The sequence below is a fragment of the Pongo pygmaeus genome, chromosome 16 (genome assembly GCF_028885625.2).
Source record: "Pongo pygmaeus isolate AG05252 chromosome 16, NHGRI_mPonPyg2-v2.0_pri, whole genome shotgun sequence".
Lineage (NCBI taxonomy): Eukaryota > Metazoa > Chordata > Mammalia > Primates > Hominidae > Pongo > Pongo pygmaeus.
The window spans coordinates 27201645-27223064 of NC_072389.2; the positions used below are offsets into that span (position 1 = coordinate 27201645).

Genomic DNA, 21420 nt, shown 5'->3' on the forward strand with positions numbered 1-21420 from the left:
GTCTGAGCAGGGCACGCCCTTCTCACTGAGTCTTTCCTTCCGCAGGACAAGTGGACCTGGACCTGCTGCGGTGCCAGCAGTTGAAGCTATACATCCTGAAAGCAGGTCGGGCGCTGCTCTCCCACCAGGATAAACTGCGGCAGATCCTGTCTCAGCCAGCTGTTCAGGAGACTGGAACTGTTCACACAGGTATCTTTTTAAAAAGTTCTTAAATCTTTATAAGAAGGGCAGTAGAAAGTAGACAAAGGATGTGAACAATCAGTTCATAAAAATGGACATAGGTGGCTTATAAATGTACAAGAGAGGCACATGGCCTGCCCAGCAACCACCAACTGTGAATAAAATTGTCATCGTCATCTTATAAGACAAGACTGAGGGCGTCCGGTGGGTGGGGAGGGAAAAAGGTATTTTCATGCCTTCCCGTTTAAAGTGTGGTGCATGGGTCAGCAACATTGGTGGCACGCAGGTATGTGTTAGAAATGCAGACTCCCAGGCCACACCCCAGACCAAAGAAATAGAGCCTGTATTGTAACAAGTAGAACCTAAGCTGGTTCTTCAAATGCGCGTACAGCCGCACTCCATGAACACGTTGCTGCTGGGAATTTCAGTCGGTGTAGCCATCTAATGGGCATCTGAGGAAATGAGTTGGACTTTGAAATGCATAGATGTATGTATGTATTTATATACTTTGACCCAGCAAGTCATTCTGTGGGACTTTATCACACGAAAAGGCATGTAAAGATAATGTATTCACCAGCTGGGCACAATGGCTCACGCTTGTAATCCCTGCACTTTGGGAGGCCGAGGTGGGCGGCGGATCATGAGGTCAGGAGATAGAGACCATCCTGGCTAACATGGTGAAACCCCATCTCTGCTAAAAATACAAAACATTAGCCAGGCAAGGTGGCGGATGCCTGTAGTTCTAGCTACTCGGGAGGCTGACGCAAGGAGAATGGCATGAATCCGGGAGGTGGAGCTTGCAGTGAGCCGGGATCGCGCCACTGCACTCCAGCCTGGGCGACAGAGCAAGACTCTGTCTCAAAAAAAAATAAAATAAAATACATTAGCGGACATAGTGGTGGCCGCCTGTAATCCCAGCTACTTGGGAGGCTGAGACAGGAGAATCACTTTAACTGGGGGGCCGAGGTTGCAGTGTGTGCGGATTGCAGGGTGCAGATTGTGCCACTGCACTCCAGCCTGGGCGACAGAGTGAGACTTTGTCTCAAAAAAAAAAAAAAAAAAAAAAAGTTAATGTATTCAACAGTGTCGTTATGGCCTCTTTTTTGGTATTGTTTTTGTGTTGAAAAACTGTAGACACCAAAATACCCATTCTTATGTTGTATATCCATACAGTGTGATATCATGGTGCCATTCAAAATGATGGTACCTATATAGTCTTCCCTCAATCTCCATGGGGATGAGTTCCAAGACCCCCAGTTATCCCAGAATTCACTAATGCTTAAGGCCCTTCTATAAAATGGTGTAGTATTTGCATATAACCTATGCACATCCTCCCAAATACTTTAAAAAACATAAATGATATATAGGCTGGGTGCGGTGGCTCACGCCTGTAATCCCAGCACTTTGGGAGGCTAAGGCAGGCAGATCACGAGGTCAGGAGATGGAGACCATCCTGGCTAACACGGTGAAACTCCATCTCTACTAAAAATACAAAAAATTAGCCGGGTGTGGTGGCAGGTGCCTGTAGTCCCAGCTACTTGGGAGGCTGAGGCAGGAGAATGGTGTGAACCCGGGAGGCGGAGCTTGCAGTGAGCCAAGATCGTGCCAGTGCACTCCAGCCTGGGCGACAGAGTGAGACTCTGTCTCAAAAATAAAATTAAAAAAATATATATAAATGATATGTAAATAGTTGTTATTGCTATTTTTTTAAAATTGTATTTTAAAAAATTGTTTTATTCTGAATACTTTTGATCTGTGGTTCATTGAATCTTTGGATGCAGAACCCATGGATACAGAGGGCTAGTCGTATATGTTTATTGCCGTGGAAACATGAAAACGATAAGTAAACAGAAAAGCACATTGCTATGTATATCCGTTTATAGATATGCCATAGTTATCTGTTTAGTGAAATAGTGACCCAGTAATCTTTGGTGGAATTTTGGCTGTCTTTATTTTCTTTATATTCATCTATATTTAGTTTTCTAGAATGAGCTTGTGTCACTTTTAATAGAAAAAAACATTTTTTGATCTCCTACTATTGAAAGACATTATGCTAAGTCTTTTCAGGGAAAGTCCTTTTCTGTGATCATTGCTCTCTAGGGTTTGGATGAGGAGAGGAAGTGAATGCAGATGGCTCTCTTTGTCCTCTGGGGCCAGGGGGCGGTGAGGCATGTGAGTGGTTCCAAAGGCGTCTGGAGCCAGTGGCAGCTGAGCACTGGACGGGCAGCCTTTGAAAGCTGTGGCAGACAGATGCCAGCAGACAAGCACTCTGTTGGTGGTGGACCAGGAGGAGAGGAGTGAAAGTGGCGAGTCTTTGGAAGCGTGTTGAACAGCTCTGCTCTGCTTGAAGCTCAGGGTTTGTCGATGAGTGGTGGTGCTGAAGCTAGATGGGCGGGTGACATCCTGTTACAGAGTACCTGGGAGACCAGGGTGAAACTTGAGGCCCACTTGAAAAGCTGTGGTAGGGGCCACATGGTAAGCATTGACCTTTGGATGATACACCTCCTAGGAAGGTATAGGAGTATCTGAAACCGGAGATGACAGAGATGGAGAATGGCTCCTGTGTCAGGTGATGAGGGGGAAGGCATGAAAAGGGAAAGAAGGTTCTGGTGGAAGGAAGGTGCCATCCACTGTGATGGTGTAGTCTTGTAGATGGTAACTTTGTGGGGAACCAGCAAAAAGTGGAAGGTGACTCTGCTGTTTTAAGCTTGAGTTGAGGGGAGAATAGTGAGTGGTGCGTTTGAAAAAAATAAGCAAGTCCAGTAGAATGTGGAGTGTGTGGGTTTGTTTCTTAATCTTAAGAGGAGAGGATGCTATGAAATTAATTTTAAACCTGCTGAGGATGAAAGAAATCGATTGAAAGTATAGAATCAATTAATAATAGAGGTTGTAGGGAACATGAAGATTTCCCAGTTGTAGAGATTGGGAGATTGGAGCCCAGGAATTGGATTGGCTGTTATGTTCTGCACTCAGCCCGATGAGCAGTTACAGCAGACCTGAATCAGGATGATCAAGTCTGTGCTTTGGGCCGAGCAGGGACTCCGAACAGAGCTAGATTGACAAAACTGCCGTGCACCTGTTTTTGTAAATTTTTATGGGAACACAGGCACACCACTTGTTTACACATCATCTCTGGATGCTTTTGCTCTACAGTGGCAGAGCTGAGTAGTTGGGACAGAGACTGTACAGCCCATCAGCCTAAACTATTTACTCTCTGGCCCTTTAAGAGAAAGATTTCCACCTCCTGGTCTAGTTAGTTGAAATTGTCACTGAAGAAAACCAGCACATGCAAATGCTGTGAGTACCTGGATGAGTACCTAGATTGTGTGAACTGGGCTTGAGGGCAGTGGATCTCCTTGGGGCTCTGTCAAACAGTCCTAAAGGCTGCACCTAAAGCTACTCATAACAGACAAAAAGCCATCACCCTGAGCACATGACACATTTGGAATTGGGGTCACTTAATGATCTCAACAAGGCTTAGCTGGAAAAGCTACAGCTAGAAATATGCACGTGGGATGTGTCTGTGTGAGGGGTTACTGAAGCCGTGAGTGAACACGAAAGAGAGTGTGTAGGCCAGGCATGGTGGCTGACGCCTGTAATCCCAACACTTTGGGATGCCGAGGCGGGTGGATCACCTGAGGTCAGGAGTTCGAGACCAGCCTGGCCAACATGGTGAAACCCCCATCTATACTAAAAATACAAAAATTAGCCGGGCATGGTGGCGTGTGCCTGTAGTCCCAGCTACTGGGAAGGCTGATGCAGGAGAATCGCTTGAGCCAGGAGGCAGAGGTTGCAGTGAGCCAAGATTGTGCCACTGCACTCCAGCCTGGGCAACAGAGTGAGACTCCATCTCAAGAAAAAGAGAAAGAATCAGACCAAGTGCAGAAATCTGGGAAGGAGCATTTGCTGGCTCTAAGAGACAGATGCACTAATGAAGGACAGAGACCAAAAGCAGGCAGTGAAAGTGGTTTAGAGTCTAGTTCTTTTTTTTTTGTTTTGAGATGGAGTCTCACTCTGTCACCAGGCTGGAGTACGGTGGTGTGATCTTGGCTCGCTGCAACCTCCAACTCCCTGGTTCAAGCAATTCTCCTGCCTCAGCCTTGCGAGTAGCTGGGATTACAGGCATGCACCACCACACCCAGCTAATTTTTTTTTTTTTTTTTGAGACCGAGTCTTGGTCTGTCGCCCAGGCTGGAGTGCAGTGGCACGATCTCGGCTCACTACAAGCTCCGCCTCCCGGGTTCATGCCATTCTCCTGTGTCAGCCTCCCAAGTAGCTGGGACTACGGGCGCCCACCACCATGCCCAGCTAATGTTTTGTATTTTTAGTAGAGACAGGGTTTCACCGTGTTAGCCAGGATGGTCTCAATCTCCTGACCTCGTGATCCACCCGCCTCGGCCTCCCGAAGTACAGGGATTACAGGCGTGAGCCACCGCACCCAGCCTAGAGTCTAGTTTTGGTTCGATGTCTGAACCTTGAAGATTTTGGTTTTCCATCACATAATGAGGCAGAAGTCATACCTGATTTAACATGCTCAATGCATTTTCTTTAATAGTAAAGTGGTGTTCGCAGTTGAGAATAGAATCTTACACATATTTTGTTTTTAAATTCAGATGATGGAGCAGTGGTATCACCTGACCTTGGGGACATGTCTCCTGAAGGGCCGCAGCCCCCCATGATCCTCTTGCAGCAGCTGCTGGCCTCGGCCACCCAGCCGTCCCCTGTGAAGGCCATATTTGATAAACAGGAACTTGAGGTACAGCCATGCAGCCTTGACAGTTTTTAATCCACAGTACTAAATTGTGAACAATTTTTTTCTAGATGTATATTTTCTTAAGGATCTTTTCTGAATTTTAAATGATAGTATGCAAATAATTCTAATGATTCATTGGGGTTTAACCATGTTTGTGCATAGTCTGCAGAACATTATAATACTAAAGACTGAGAGGGTTGAAGTTTAACCTAATTTTGGATTTGTGTAAATTGTTAAGAAATATTAACTAGATGCAGCATGGGTTAAATGCTCACATCTTCATGAAGGGATCTTTTTCCAGGAAGTAGAATTATTCAAAGAGGCTCGTCAGGACTCTGGCACCTGTTTGTTTCATTCACTCAGGAGCCTCTTTGGGGGTGCTTTGGTGCCACCAGCCTCTCAGCTCTCCCCATGCTATGGAGCAGGTGAGGGCAGCAGCAAGGCACACGGTCAGGGCTACAGGACGTTCCCATAGAAGAGGCGACGTGATTGAGTGTAAGAGGGATGGGAGCTTTCATGGCTGGTGACATAGAGGATTAGAGATGTTCGTTCCAGAATCTTTCTTGCTGTGTAATACATTAAAAATCTGGACAAAATATCAGAGACAAAAATAAAACTGTCAGTACTCAGTTTGGCAGTCAGAAATTACCCTAACAGAAACCCTCAGATAGCAGGGCCCTTCTGGGAGCAAGAGTCCAGATGAGGCAGCCACTGCCTTGGACAGGTGGGAGGCCTCCGCCAGTCCTAGAACGAGCTGGAAAGATGGGGGGGTGCAAAGGGAGAAAGCAAGAAATGGGTGTGGGCAGGAAGGGAGGAGGTGGAGGTTGGCCATGAGCTCTTCTGAACTCCGGCTTCTTCTCAGGTCTGGGAACCTCTGAGGTGAAGGTTCATTTTAAAGGGCCTGGTTGTGTTTCCAGTCTCCCTGGCAGAGATCAAAAGAAGACGCTGAGCAACTTGAGAGCATGTGGGGTGGTGCACAGCCTGCAGTCATGCTGGGGGATGCCGAGTGTGAACACCTGGAAGGCCATGTAGAATTGTCCTTCAGGAACTGAGAGGGACTGTTGTACAAAAAGAGACCTTCCGCTGTTTTGTCTGCATGGATTCCGATGGAGAGTCGTTGTCTTATCTCTTTTTTTGTATGAAATGTCTTTTTTCTGTGGTTGCTTTTTGTGTTTTCTGTTCTTTGGTTTTCTGCAGTTTCCCTAAGCTGGGCTCATGTATGCAATGGTGGCCCACCCCGCCCACCCCACTGTCCTCCTTGAAATTTGCTGAAGCTGCTTGCATCTTTGGCTTGATTTTTGTTCCCCTACCAATCTGGAAACTTTTGACTATTGTTTTTTCCCCCTGCCTTGCTCTTTTTGTTCTTTTCTGGAAATACTATTATACATCTGTTACACTGTTAGTGAGTTTCCTTTTACGATTTTAACAGAAAGTCTTTCTTCTCCTTGTTAGTAGCTTGATTTAGTTTGTCTTGATCTGTTTGAAAGGTCAAGATGCTTTGCTTTGTTGGGCCTAATCTGTTGTTATGTCCATCCAAGACATACTTTATTTTATATTTTTCACATCTCTTATTTCCATTTGGCTCTCATTTAATAGTTTTATATCTCTTCTGACAGTTCCTTTCTTCATCCCTTAAGTCTATCTTTTTTTTTTTTTTTTTGACGGAGTCTCGCTCTGTCACCAGGCTGGAGTGCAGTGGCGCGATCTCAGCTCACTGCAACCTCTGACTCCCGGGTTCAAGTGATTCTCCTGCCTAAGCCTCCCGAGTAGCTAGGACTACAGGTGCCTGCCACCACGCCTGGCTAATTTTTGTATATTTAGTAGAGATGGGATTTTACCATGTTGGCCAGGCTGGTCTCGAACTCCTGACCTCATGATCCGCCTGTCTCGGGCTCCCAAAGTGCTGGAATTACAGGTGTGAGCTACCGTGCCCGGCCAAATCTATCTTTTACTGTACATTTTAAAACATATTTCTGATAGTTATGTTGAATTTCTTGTTTGCTAATTCTAACATCTGCCCACCTGTTGGTCTGCTGCTCTTTGCAGTTTTTATTCCTTGATTATTGTCAGTTATTGGTTGTTGTCCTTCACATATGTGAGAATTTTTATTTCATTCTGGATTCTTTGGATGTTACATTGTATTGGCTCTGGGTTCTGCCTCCTCTGGAGAACGGGGAGTTCTCTTCTCACAGGCAGTTCAGTACCTGGCAGTCCTCCTTGATCCTGAGGTGGCTTGGTGCCAGGCTTTCTAATGATTTTTTATTAAGGATTTAGAATCTCTTCTGGGCGTCACTGGAAGCCTTGACATTCTCCTCCCCACCTCTGGTTGGTTGAGCTTGAGCCTCAGATGCTGTCCTGGCCCTGGGCAGCTGGGGAGCCCCTGCAGCCTTCCAGCGGTCCCTTTGTGCCGAGCCCAGGCTCTTCAGTGGTGCTTCAGTTTAGATTCAGCTGTAGATTTGCGGGTAGTCTGTCCACACATTTCGTGGTTTTCCCTCTGTGGTTTCTTTCTCAGGTGGGCTTTCCCTGGCATTCTGGTTGCTCTGTCAGGCCGGGACCCCAGCCCTTGCAGTGCAGGAAGGTGCGCTGTCTGTGGTTAATGTGCGTCTTGCCTGCAGGCTTCTCTGTGGTTTCCTTCTCAGGCGGGCTTTCCCTTGCATTCTGGTTCCTCTGGCAGGCCTGGACCCCAGCCCCTGCAGAGCGGGAAGGTGCGCTGTCTGTGGTTAATGTGCGTCTTGCCTGCAGGCTTCTCTGTGGTTTCCTTCTCAGGCGGGCTTTCCCTTGCATTCTGGTTGCTCTGGCAGGCCTGGACCCCAGCCCCTGCAGAGCGGGAAGGTGCGCCGTCTGTGGTTAATGTGCGTCTTGCCTGCAGGCTTCTCTGTGGTTTCTTTCTCAGGCGGGCTTTCCCTTGCATTCTGGTTGCTCTGGCAGGCCTGGACCCCAGCCCCTGCAGAGCGGGAAGGTGCGCTGTCTGTGGTTAATGTGCGTCTTGCCTGCAGGCTTCTCTGTGGTTTCTTTCTCAGGTGGGCTTTCCCTTGCATTCTGGTTGCTCTGGCAGGCCCGGACCCCAGCCCCTGCAGAGCAGGAAGGTGCGCTGTCTGTGGTTAATGTGCGTCTTGCCTGCAGGCTTCTCGGGGTCAGGGGTTGTGCTCGTTTTATTGCTGATTGCGTCAGCTGTTCTCCAGTGCCCTCAAGCAGTTTTTAAAAATATTTTATCCAGAGTTCATGATTATTATCAGCCAAGGGTTAGTCCAATGCACCCTAACTCCCCATTATCAGAACCAGAACTCTTGGCTCAATCTGGCTCTGAATTTTAAACTTTTAGGATGAAACCTGTCACTTCCAAGTTACCCAGACTTCGCTGCAAAACCCTAGGCTTTGATACTTCCTGAGCACTGGGGGGCTCCACAATGTCCTCGGTTTCTTCCTGATTCCTTCCTCACATGCTCAGTTTAACAAAATAGCAAGTCAGTGCTATGAGAGCAGGTGGGGAGGAGGACCAGGGAGTTGCAGACAGATCAGGGAAGTGCTCTTTGTGCTGTAGGTGGGGAGTTCCCAGCTGCAGAGACTGGCAGTTTAGATGTTCACTGATTAATTGCAGTGTGTTTCCCAACTAATACTCTTTTATTTCTCTTACTTTTTAATACCTTGTTTAACCTCACTGTGGTTATTTAACCCTTGAATAGTTGAGGGTTGGTTTAATGGTACATGAGAGTCCTGTGTCATTTCTGGCCTGTCTAAAACACAGGTGCCTGTGGCCCCCACCACAGTGCCTGATTAAGGCAGGGGGAATGCCTTTCTCCCTGCTCCCTCAAGCCCCTGTGACTGCTCGCTTAGGGCTGTAATGAAGTTTTCCTTAATGGACATTGATACTTGGCTAATTTAGTAGGCTCTCTGTCTGCTGAAACAGGAAAGTTATTTTACCACCAAGTATTTTCTCTGCATTAAACCGCGAAACTTGGCTTTGTCATTTTCTAACATGTTTTAGGAACTCATTGAAAAACACGCACGTGAATGCGGGCTTTCTAGACTTGCGTACTGCAGTTCGCAGTAGAAGGCCATCACCCCCGTGTTCCTAGACTGTGTAAGCTAGCCGAGGGTACTTCCCAAACCTCCCAGGACCCTCTTGTCTGCCCAGGCTGCCGCACTGGCCGTGTGCCAGTGCTTGGCTGTGGAGTCCACTCACCCTTCCAGCCCAGGATTTGAAGATTGCAGCTCCAGTGAGGCCACCACACCTGTCGCCGTGCAGCACATCCGCCCTGCCAGAGTGAAGAGGCGCAAGCAGTCGCCCGTTCCCGCTCTGCCGATTGTGGTGCAGCTCATGGAGATGGGATTTCCCAGAAGGAACATCGAGTTTGCCCTGAAGTCTCTCACTGGGGCTTCCGGGAATGCGTCTGGCTTGCCTGGTACTTCATTTTCCTGGCCTCTGCTTGTGTGTATGTGGTTTCCCGCTTCAGGGCTGTTGACTCACGGTGGCCGGTGTGCTGTGTGTGTCTCTCTTAGGTGTAGAAGCCTTGGTCGGGTGGCTGCTGGACCACTCCGACGTCCAGGTCACGGAGCTCTCAGATGCAGACACAGTGTCCGACGAGTATTCTGATGAGGAAGTGGTGGAGGACATGGATGATGCCACCTACTCCATGGTCAGTGCCTCCCATGTGACCGCCCGCACCTGGGCCGCTGTCTGTCTAGCGCTCTGACAGTCTTACACCTTGGCTTTCTCTGTCCCTTGAAAGAACTAACTATGTCTACTGTGGACTGTTCCATAAAACCAGCCTGTGGTATTGCCGGGCACAGAACAAAGCTGTGTTTCACTACTGAAGAGATGATTGGGTTTCTATATCATAATTACTTTTAGCTTTAGAACAGACCCTTGTTCAAACATCTAATGATCTTCGGTAGCCATTAGAAGATATTTTATTCAAATACCATGTTTTGACACATCGGTTTCTGACCTGAGTAAATTGTTCATAGGATTAATTTGCAAGTGCCTTGGAAATTTTGTATACTTGTAGCTTTTGAGATTCATTTCTGCCTACTATGCTACTGCTATTAGTCTTTTTTAAATGAAGATTTTTTATAGGGAAAATAAAGGATTTCATCCTCTACTTTTTAATATTATAGATTTCACAGACTTATTTCTTTTTGAGTAGGTTTATCGCTTTCTCCTGTCTTTTTCTTTGAATGTATTTATTTCTTGTAGTCTACTGGTGCTGTTGTGACGGAGAGCCAGACCTACAAAAAACGAGCTGATTTCTTGAGTAATGATGATTATGCTGTATATGTGAGAGAGAATATTCAGGTGAGTAATCGTCTTAAGCTGGAACCTCGATCCGTTTTTCACTCAGCAAATATTTGAGTATGTCCTATATGCCAAACATCAGTGGACAGAGGCCCGTGCCCTCAGGGAGCCTGCCTTCTGGTGCTGGAAGACATACCTGATCATGAGCTCATGGTACGCTAGAGGGTGCTGTGTACCCTGGAATGAGAAAGAGCACACTACAGTAAAGGGGTGGGAGTGAGGGCACAATCCAGGGATGTGGGGCTGCAATGAGAAGGTGAGATGGGTGCAAAGCCTACAGGGTGGGAAGGGTGGCTCAGCAGGATGGGCACTCAGACAGAGGCTGCTGTGGCTGCCCCGGTGTAGCCAGAGGACAGAGGGGCAGATGGGCTCGGGGGCAGCCGGAGAGCGCAAGTGGCCTGTCCACGGTGGACATGGCGCAGAGATGGCTGTTTTCTGCTAGTCCCACTTGTGACACTTCCTACATACCTTTCCTTGTTTTTCTTATGTAATTCTCATTTCTCATTGCCATCAAACTTTAAAAATCTAATTATGTTTTATATAGTCCTTTATCTACTTTAAATCATTTCTTGTCCTAATTTTCTTGTTTTAGTATATTTTAGAGAAAATCCCCCAAATCCATCTCATTTCACCTGTGTGTATGTCAGTGTGTATCACTAATAAAGAATCTTAACATAATGACATTTCTGTTTACCAGCTTTACCTAACAAAATAAATAATAATTCCTTAATATCTTATATCTAACGCTTGCTTGTAGTTTTCCAGTTTTCTCGGAAATGGCTTTAATGGTTAGTTTTTGAATTTGGATACAACCAAGATTGTATGCCTTATCTACATTTGGTTGATGAATCTTTGAAGTCTATTTCAACCTAAAGTGGTTCCCCCTTGTCTTAGCTCAGTTGGCTATAACACAGTACCATAGACTGGCAGCTTCAACAACAGACATTTATTTCTCATGGTTCTGGAGGCTGGAAATCCAATATCAAGGTGCCAGCTTGGCTGGTTTCTGGTGATGGCCCTCTTCCTGGCTTGCAGGTGGCTGCCTTTTTTTTTTTTTTTTTTTTTTGAGGCAGAGTCTCGCTCTACTGCCCAGGCTGGAGTGCAGTGGCGTGATCTCTCACTACAACCTCTGCCTCCCGGGTTCAAGTGATTCTCCTGCCTCAGCCTCCCGAGTAGCTGGGATTACAGACATGCACCACATGCCTGGTTAATTTTATATTTTTAGTAGAGACAGGGTTTCTCCATTTTGGTCAGGCTGGTCTCGAACTCCTGACCTCAGGTGATCCGCCTGCCTTGGCCTCCCAAAGTGCTGGGATTATAGGCGTGAGCCACCATGCCCATCCTGGAGTCTCTTCTTATAAAGACCCTAATCCTGTTGTGGCAGAGGCCCACTCTTATGACCTGATTTTACCTTAATGACTTCCTTAGAGGCCCCATCTCCTAATGCTGCCACATTAGGAGTTGGGACTTCATGAATTTTTGGGGTGGGGGGGGACACAAACATTCATGATAACCCTCCTTCCCTCGTCCTCTCCTTTCATGCTGTTTATTTGTGGCTGAAACCATGTCCTCCAAATGTCTTACAGTCTGCATTTGATGGTGGCTTCCTTGTGGCTAACATCTTCCTCTCTCCCTGTTTCTCCAATACAGTAGGAGTTAGGGTTGGAGGGTGATTGGACCAGGCTGAATCTCAGGCAGGAAGCTTCATAGGCATGTACTCCCTCCGGCCCCATCTCAACAGGCAAGCAGGTTTGGGTGGGTTAGGTCTTGTCAGCCTGCTCCTTCCTTGACAGCATTCTGTATTAACTGTCCATCCCATAGCTCCAGCAGGCATTAGTGTCATCACCTAGACCTATCATTAGGGGCTGCACCATAGTAATTTTCTAACTTCATCTTTTCTGAGTTTGTTAGCTGGAATTCTCCTCTGTGAAAAAAAGCTTTGTTATTAATCTTGGTTACTCTTGATAATACAGGGAGACTTTATCAGTTTTCAGAATGATGCATTGGTGTTCTGATATGTATAAAGATGACCAGGAAGCTTTGTTTTCCTTATTATCATGATGACCAATCCATTGGCTTTTAGGATGTGATGTTTCCACTGTTATGTTTTTGATGATCAGGGAATCCTTTTGAGTGAACCCAGTAATCTTTGAAAGCTCCCTTCCTTTATGACACAAGTTGATCCAGGCTCTTCCTGTATATTTCCTGCCTGAGACACAAAGCCAGACAGTGTTCTAAAGAGTTTCTGTTCCCTTTAGCATTAAATAATACTTAGAATGCACTCTGGGTGCCAGATGAAATTCTTTTTTTTTTTTTTTTTTTTTTTTTGAGATGGGGTCTCACTTTGTCACTCAGGCTGGAGTGCAGTGGTGTGATCTTGGCTCATTGTAACCTCCACGTTCCAGGCTCAAGCAATCCTCTCAACTCAGTCTCCCGAGTAGCTGGGACCACAGGCATGCACCACGACGTCTGGCTAATTTTTGTATTTTTGGTAGAGGTGGGGTTTCGCCATGTTGCCCAGGTTTGTCTCAAACACCTGAGCTCAAGCGATCCTCCCGCCTCAGCCTCCGAAAGTGCTAGGATTACAGACGTGAGCCACTGTGCCCAGTCAAAATTCTTTATTAAGAGTAGAGTAATACTACTTACCATGGCTCATTTCACCTGTGTACATGATGGACTGGATCTCCAATTTCATTTTAATTCTAGGTGGGAATGATGGTTAGATGCTGCCGAGCATACGAAGAAGTGTGCGAAGGTGATGTTGGCAAAGTCATCAAGCTGGACAGAGATGGGTTGCATGATCTCAATGTGCAGTGTGACTGGCAGCAGAAAGGGGGCACCTACTGGGTTAGGTACATTCATGTGGAACTTATAGGTGAGCACATTCTTTGTTCAGTGCTTTTGCTTTTTCTTAGAGACAGAATTCCCGTAAATGAATACTGATTATAATGATTTGTTATTGAAATCTGTAGGCTATCCTCCACCAAGTTCTTCTTCTCACATCAAGATTGGTGATAAAGTGCGGGTCAAAGCCTCTGTCACCACACCAAAATACAAATGGGGATCTGTGACTCATCAGAGTGTGGGGGTTGTGAAAGGTAATATTATCTGGGTAATAAAATTCCTGATGTTAACTTTTCATTAACGCATGTGTACTTAGTATTTCTTTTTGTTCAAGCACACAAAAAAGAAAACAAGTGTGAAGACAGAGATAGAGTGTTCCTTTGCTTGCAGTGAAACAATCAGATTTATTAATGTTAACTCATTGCAGTGCAGGAGAACACACACCCTGGGGAATGTGTGTCTCCATCAGAGGGAGTGAGCGAGGACTAATGAAGTTTATGTTGGGTATTTGTGGGAGGGGTCGAGAAAGCAGGGGTAATTCTAAGACAGGATGTCTTAATAAATTTACCTGGCAGGCAGAAAGAACAGAGCCATGCTAACGTCATGATTGGTAAGGAAGCAGTCATTCATATCACCAGGATAGGGGACTGTGTGGTTGTTTGTGGTTTGGATCAGACTCAACTTTAATCACACATGGTTAAGGAGAGGTTTTGGTTGTGCCTTGATTCATCAGTCACAGAGTGGCCTTACCTGATGTTCGTGTTCTGTCAACTTGTCCTGTCAGTTGTTCTGTGAAATGGCCTAACACTGACATTAACAGGCCAGCTCCTGACTGTCAGGACTGCTTTTTCTGTCTCCTGCCCTGACCAGGCTGGAGTGCAGTGGCGCCATCTCGGCTCACTGCAACCTCCACCCCCGGGTTTAAGCAATTCTCCGGTCTCAGCCTCCAGAGTAGCTGGGATTACAGGTGCCCACCACCATACCTGGATAATTTTTGTATTTTTGGTAGAGATGGGGTTTCACCATGTTGGCCAGGCTGGTCTCGAACTCCTCACCTATTGATCCGCCCGCGTCGGCCTCCCAAAGTGTTGGGATTACAGGCGTGAGCCACCATGCCTGGCTCTCTTTTTCATGCTGTATAAAAATTTAGGACTGAATTTAAGAAATGGAAATATGCTAATGATGGGAATTAGGAACTGGAAACAATTCTCAGATGATATTTAATATGATACTATTGAGATTCCAAATCAAATCCGTGGCACATTTTGAAAGGTATACTATGTCTGTTTTAACAGTTGCATGGGAAATAAGTATGTGTATAGTTTTATAAACTCTTGATGCCATAAAGAGATTGTTTGTTTGAACCTTGTGGAAGCCTCTCTTTTCATCAAATCGCTTAGAAAATGGCCACAGTTGGTGGTGGTTCCCCAGTGGTGAGAGGTTCTTAGAGCTTCTCATGTTACATAAGAACAAATGGATTATTTAATATTTTACTTTAAACATTTTTCTTTGCTTAAGAGATTGTTAAAATATTTGCAAATCAAAACAAGACAAATTTTAAAAATAAGAATTTGGTTTCTTTGTTTTGAGTGACACGTTGCCCTTATCAAAGGACAAAAGAAGTCTTCAAGTTATTAATGTGGTTTTTATTCCCTGAGATACCAAAGCTATTATATGGAATTGTTGACTTGGTGTAATTAAAAACCAAAATGTCCTATTTTAAACCTAATGCAAAAGTAAGGAATGTAGTTTACAATGAACCTCCATGTGCTCATTACCTGGCTTTAACGATTGTCGCCTCACGGCCAAAATTATCCATGCTCCCTTCTTGTGATTATTTTGAAACCAGGCGCTGACATCATGTATTATTTCATCCATAAGTATTTTAGTACCTGTCTCTAAAAGATAGACTCTTTGTAAAATACAAATAACTACAATGTAGTATGACATGGCTAGGTGCAGTTTTAAGTTCAGGTTTTTATTGGTGAAGAGGAAGATGGATCAGGTGATTTGTGTTCTGTCCTAGCTTTCAGTGCCAATGGAAAAGATATCATTGTCGACTTTCCCCAGCAGTCTCACTGGACTGGGTTGCTATCAGAAATGGAGTTGGTGCCCAGTATTCATCCTGGGGTTACGTGAGTTATTTTTATGATTGCTAGATGTGCTTTGGGACGAATGGTTTTCTGTTGAATTAAGTTTAATAAATGACCTTTCTTAACTCAGTTGCTATTTTACAAATAGGTGTGATGGATGTCAGATGTTTCCTATCAATGGATCCAGATTCAAATGCAGAAACTGTGATGACTTTGACTTTTGTGAAACGTGTTTCAAGACCAAAAAACACAATACCAGGCATACATTTGGCAGAATAAATGAACCAGGTATGGCAGAATGTTTATATTCTCTCTTCCACCATAGATTAATGAAATACTTACTGTGGACCACAGTGTATTGGAATTTGTTATTTTAAGGTTCCTATGTATATGGTAATTCTGTAGAGTGAGTACAGTGAAACGGAAGCGACGGTCCTACCCACTGATGACTGGCTGGCTTTTTAAAAAAATCAGGATGGGGTATCGGGGAAGAATTAGAATAACTAGGCTTGTTTGCTTGTTTTTCCATAAAGAACATTAAAAGAATCTCAAGAAACTAGTAAGTGTTTAGTTGCATGGCATGTGGAATTGGTTAGGTGGAGAGTGAGGTTTTTAATTTATATACCTTTTATTGTATTTTTCATTGTGGCAAAATATATATAACTTAAAATTAGCCACTTAATCATTTTCTAAGTTTATAATTCAGGGTATTAAGTACCTTAAGTACGGTGTTGCACAACCATCACAACTGTCTCTTACCAAAACTTTTCACCACTCCAATCAGAAACTCTGTACTCATTAAGCAGTTTAACTGCCCTACTTCTCCCTACCCCAACCCTGGTAACCTTGAATCTAACCTTGGTCTCTATGAATATGACCACTCCAGATACCTCATCTAGATGGAACCATGTAAGATTTATCCTTTTGTGTTTAGCATAATGTCTTCAAGCTTCATCCATATTGTAGCATGTGTCAGAACGTCATCCTTTTTAATGGCTGAATGATATTCCACTGTATGCATATATCACTTTTCTTTGTGAGAGAGAGTCTCACTCTGTCGCCCAGGCTGGAGTGCAGTGGCGCGATCTTGGCTCAGTGCAACCTCCGCCCCCTGGCGTCAAGCAATTCTCCTGTCTCAGCCTCCTGAGTAGCTGGGATTACAAGCCTGAGCCACCACGCTCAGCTAACTTTTCTATTTTTTTTTAATTATTATTTTTTTGAGACAGAGTCTCACTCTGTCTATAAGGAGTGTATATGTTATATACATTTTTAGTTTTATTGGTTACCGAAGATATTAATTATAACATCTATTTTTGACTCATTTAAATCTATTATTATTTAGTATATTCTCCTCCTAAACAATGCAAAAACCTTAGTTCTCTTTAAGATCATTTATCTTCATTCTGATTTATATGTTCTTAACATATTTTAATTTTTTTTTTTTTTTGAGATGGAGTCTCACTCTGTTGCCCAGGCTGGAGTGCAGTGGCGCGATCCTGGCTCACTGCAACTGACACCTCCCGTGCTCAAGTGATTCTACTGCATCAGCCTCCCGAGTAGCTGGGATTACAGGCTCCCACCAGCATGCCTGGCTAATTTTTGTATTTTTAGTAGAGGTGAGATTTCACCATGTTGGCCAGGCTGCTCTTGAACTCCTGACCTCAGTTGATCCATCCACCTCAGTCTCCCAAAGTGCTGGAGTTACATGCATGAGCCACCGCGTCCAGCCAAAATTTTATACATTTTATATAAATACAACATGCATGAGCCACCACGTCCAGCCAAAATTTTATACATTTTATATAAATACATATCTAACAGTACTATAGAAGACATTCTTTTATGCACACAGAAAATGTTCATAAAATCCAGTCATATGCTAAGTGGGTCATATGCTCAAATAGAAGTTTCAAAAAATGTCAAAGGATCGGCCAGGCACAGTGGCTCATGCCTGTTTTTTTTTTTTTTTTTTTTGAGACAGAGTCTTGGTCTGTCGCTCAGGCTGGAGTGCAGTGGCGTGTGATCTTGGCTCACTGCAAGCTGTGCTTCCCAGGTTCACGCCATTCTTCTGCTTCAGCCTCCCGAGTAGCTGGGACTACAGGCGCCCGCCACCACGCCCGGCTAATTTTTTGTATTTTTAGTAGCGATGGGGTTTCACCGTGTTAGCCAGGATGGTCTCGATCTCCTGACCTTGTGATCCACACCTGTAATCCCAGCACTTTGGGAGGCCGAGGCGGGTGGATCACGAGGTCAGGAGATCAAGACCATCCTGGCTAACACGGTGAAACCCCATCTCTACGAAAAATACAAAAAATTAGCCGGGCGTGGTGGTGGGCGCCTGTAGTCCCAGCTACTTGGGAGGCTGAGGTGGGAGAATGGCGTGAACCCAGGAGGTGGAGCTTGCAGTGAGCCGAGATCGTGCCACTGCACTCCAGCCTGGTCGACAGAGGGAGATTCCGTCTCAAAAAAAAAGGTCAAAGGATCAAACAATACATGTGGGGCATGTGATGATTTTTATGTAGTCAATATTCATTTAGATTTTTCTGCATACTTTGTAATTTCTCTCTACTTTTTTCTTCCTCTCTAATTTTCCATCTATACTGTTTTTCTCCTGCCTGAAGATACCCCTTAATATTTTTAAAAATGTGTCTTTGTGGGTTACAAATTATCTAGTTTTGTATGTCTGAAAATGTCTTTATTTCTCCTTTATTTTTGAGAAGTCTTTTTGCTAGGTGTTTTCTTTCAGCACTTTAAAAATAGTATTCCATTGCAATTTGGTTTATATTATTTCTCCTGAAGTTGGATGGAAGTCTAATTGTGGTTCATTTTATTTTTCCTTTGTCTGCTTTTCAGAGAGTCTTTTTGTTTTCATCTTGCACAGGTTTTACATGTGTATGGAGATGTTTATCTGTCTTGGGGTTGGTAGGGCTTCTGGGGCATGATACCTGCTGTCTGTTTTGGAAAATTCTGTCTTTCAGTATTTCTTCACATGTTGCCTCTGCTCTGTTTTCTATCTTTTTTGGGGGACTCTTCTTTAACTTGTGTTAGGCCTAACCTCTGTCCTGCAGATGTTTTACCTTCTTATTATGTTTTCTAAACTTTTGCTCCTCAGTTCTTCATTCCAGATATTTTACTTTCTCTTCAGCTGAGTTCAGTGTGTTCTAAACTTACTCATTAAGTTCTTAATTTTAATTATTGGATTTATCAGTTCTAGTCTTTTTATTTTATTTTCCGTAGTTTTTGGTTCTCTGCTGAAATATTATCTTTTTGAACACAGTAAGCATAGTTATTATATTAAAATCTGTCTTCTAACTCCAATATATGGAGCCCTTGTGGGTCTGTTTCTATCCTATCATTTCTGGTAATTTTTAGTCATATTTTCTTGCCTCTTCATGTGTCATTATGTACTGGACGTTGTATTTAAAAAGTTATTTCTTGACTCAATTTGAGGCTAAGATGTTATTGTTCTCCAAGGAATGGAGGAGAGAAGGTTCTTCTGCGAGGTACTTGGTAAAGGTTTGTGACTATCTGGGCTCACCTTAATCAGCATTCATTGATTGAGATGATTTTATGCTGAGGTGCAGTCTGTTGGAAAAAAAAAAGGGGAAACCCAAAGACCCTTCGTAGTTCACTCTGACTTTTGGGGTATTTCCTGTTGGGGTTCCAAGTGTGGGTTGTATTTCTGTAGCATCCTCAGCCTTCCTGGTCTTTCTGGACCCCATTCGTTTCCCTTCCCTTTACGAGGCTCTCAAAATGCTATGTGTCATCTCAGGGACTTTGCTTGGAACCTGGAGATGCCATCGGGGAACAGCAGCCTCTGATCCGTGGTGTGTGTCATCTTGACACCTCCATTTGCCTCGGGTCTTCCTGCGGTTCTGACCTTGTAATTCCTTATTATCTCCTGAATTCTGATAGTTTGAAGAGGATTTATTTATTTTTGAGTGTTTTGTCTGGCTTTACTAGTTGTCCTCGATGGGGAATGCCAGTTGAATTCCAGATTTGCCATTAATGGAAGTGGAAGCACTTTACAGTTTACTTTTTGCCTTGTATTTATAAAAGCATTTTTAATAAGAATGGTTTTTGTGAGTGCTGTTATTGAACTTTTCCCACAGCTTATTTTGTTTTGTTTGGAAATATATTAATCTGCTGTTGTTCCCTGGGAGATTTTAGTAGAATAAATCATAGCATTATGTGGACTTCATCTCATAAATTGGCGTAATTATATCTTGACTAGGGAAGCCATTTGTGGCATTTATTAGCTCCTTTCAGTTTGAGACTCTATTTTTCTTTAAGAAGCTCCTTACTATGTAATATTCTTGATCATGATGTTTCTCCCCAGTTCAGCAAGGGTTAATTCTCTTTTTGACTATCATTAAATAGGTCAGTCTGCGGTATTTTGTGGCCGTTCTGGAAAACAGCTGAAGCGTTGCCACAGCAGCCAGCCAGGCATGCTGCTGGACAGCTGGTCCCGCATGGTGAAGAGCCTGAACGTGTCATCCTCCGTGAACCAGGCATCCCGTCTCATTGACGGCAGCGAGCCCTGCTGGCAGTCATCGGGGTCGCAAGGGAAGGTAGCGTCTGATAGGGCACAGCAGCGGGCACTTTCACACAGATGGGTTTGCCTTGTACATTTTCAAAATGAACTTTGAGCAGCCTGCAAAGTTTTGCTGATAGCACCTGTCAGTACTCACGTTATGTTTTAATTTATAAGTTATTTCAAAGTTACAGAGTTTTATACCATCCAATTTTATTGTCAGAGATTTTAAACAATATGAGTAATAGATTTTATCTAACTGAGCACTTGATAGAGGATGTGGTCAGGCTTTTTCTCCTCCTCTCCTGCATAAAATGTATGAATTCAGATTTGCTTCTGGTTAGAAGTTTTTCTAGTATAGTCTAGCAAATTTGTGTTGCACATTGGAGTGCTGTTGTGATTACACCAACGCGTGGGGGCACCTCGTGGGCACACAGGTCAGACTTTAGGACAGGGCTTTTCTCCATCTCGACTCTAGTGTTTTCTGTCACTCACTTGGTGGGTGAAAGGACCACCCTAGGCCAGGAGTATATAGATACATGGTTTCTGGGGCTTAGAGTGAGACTTCTCTCTAACGATCAAAGAATGGGGTAGAATATTCTTGTTGCTGCCAGGGTGAGGGAAAATTCTCTCTCATGCTACATTTTATATTGAAAAAATCTCATGTAGATTCAAGCTTCAATGATACTATTGTAGTAGCTAAAATATAGCTGAATTTTGCTAACTGAGAATGTGATTTTTGTCCTTGTTTTTCTAAAGCACTGGATTCGTTTGGAGATTTTCCCAGATGTTCTTGTTCATAGATTAAAAATGATCGTAGATCCTGCTGACAGTAGCTACATGCCATCCCTGGTTATAGTGTCAGGTAATTCAGTTAGTTTACCTAAAAAGAAGTACCTTCTATAATAAAAACGCCTTTGTTTGATTCTTTACCCATTTTTTCCTAGGTGGAAATTCCCTGAATAACCTTATTGAACTAAAGACAATCAATATTAACCCTTCTGACACCACAGTGCCCCTTCTGAATGACTGCACAGAGGTAAGTAGCTATGCTAGTGTTCCATTTGGATGACTTACAGATGACAAGGGAGGTGACTTGGCCATTTCTTTACTAGCGTTGAGCCCAGTTTTTCCCCCTTTAAATAATTGATTTTATCTGTTTTAAATTTTGACACTTTAAAAGATACAACTTATTTTATACAACTTGAATTTGCTGCTTATCAGATCAGCTTGAAAAGGAAACAAAATAAATTTCATTCTCACTCTCTTTGGTATCAGAGGTACCAAAGGAGCACTAGGTAAGTGCTAGGTACCAAGGAGCACTAGGTAAGTGCTCCTAGCAAAAGTTGTCATCAGGCATTTCAGGTTGCTGATTGCATCTGAACACTTCGGTTTTCATTAAATATCTCTTAGTTTCTGGTGGTTTTCCTGACCATATATGTGACGCTGAAGTTGCTTTTTTGTTGTTACACCTGTTGGCGTCAAGCGCTGAACTTGTCACGGAGTGGCAATTTTTTGGTAATAAGGCAACTTTCAAAATGAGTCTAAGTTTATCTCTGGAAAAGTTTGAAAGAATCAGTGAAGGTTCTTTTAAACAGTACCCACATACTACAGATCAGCGATTCTCTCTCTCTGTCTGTCAAATTTTCAGTAAACCTTTCCACATAGGATGTCAGCATGATTTTTAATACATTAAATATATGTAAAATAAGACAAATTA

At 43.9% G+C, this 21420-nt stretch overlaps 1 protein-coding gene across 8 annotated transcripts in view; it reads left to right on the top strand.

The window, feature by feature from the left end:
• Positions 1–21420, top strand: part of HERC2 (HECT and RLD domain containing E3 ubiquitin protein ligase 2) — a 212756-nt gene that overhangs the window by 110491 nt on the left and 80845 nt on the right. For all 8 annotated transcript variants that reach the window (XM_054452280.2, XM_063653302.1, XM_063653300.1 and 5 more), the window contains 12 exons: positions 46–189; positions 4794–4936; positions 9069–9336; positions 9434–9570; positions 10131–10229; positions 12936–13104; positions 13202–13327; positions 15100–15208; positions 15315–15454; positions 19547–19737; positions 20460–20565; positions 20648–20739. In XM_054452280.2, coding sequence (XP_054308255.2) covers positions 46–189; positions 4794–4936; positions 9069–9336; positions 9434–9570; positions 10131–10229; positions 12936–13104; positions 13202–13327; positions 15100–15208; positions 15315–15454; positions 19547–19737; positions 20460–20565; positions 20648–20739 — 1724 coding nt within the window. The remainder of the gene's footprint in view (positions 1–45; positions 190–4793; positions 4937–9068; positions 9337–9433; positions 9571–10130; positions 10230–12935; positions 13105–13201; positions 13328–15099; positions 15209–15314; positions 15455–19546; positions 19738–20459; positions 20566–20647; positions 20740–21420) is intronic.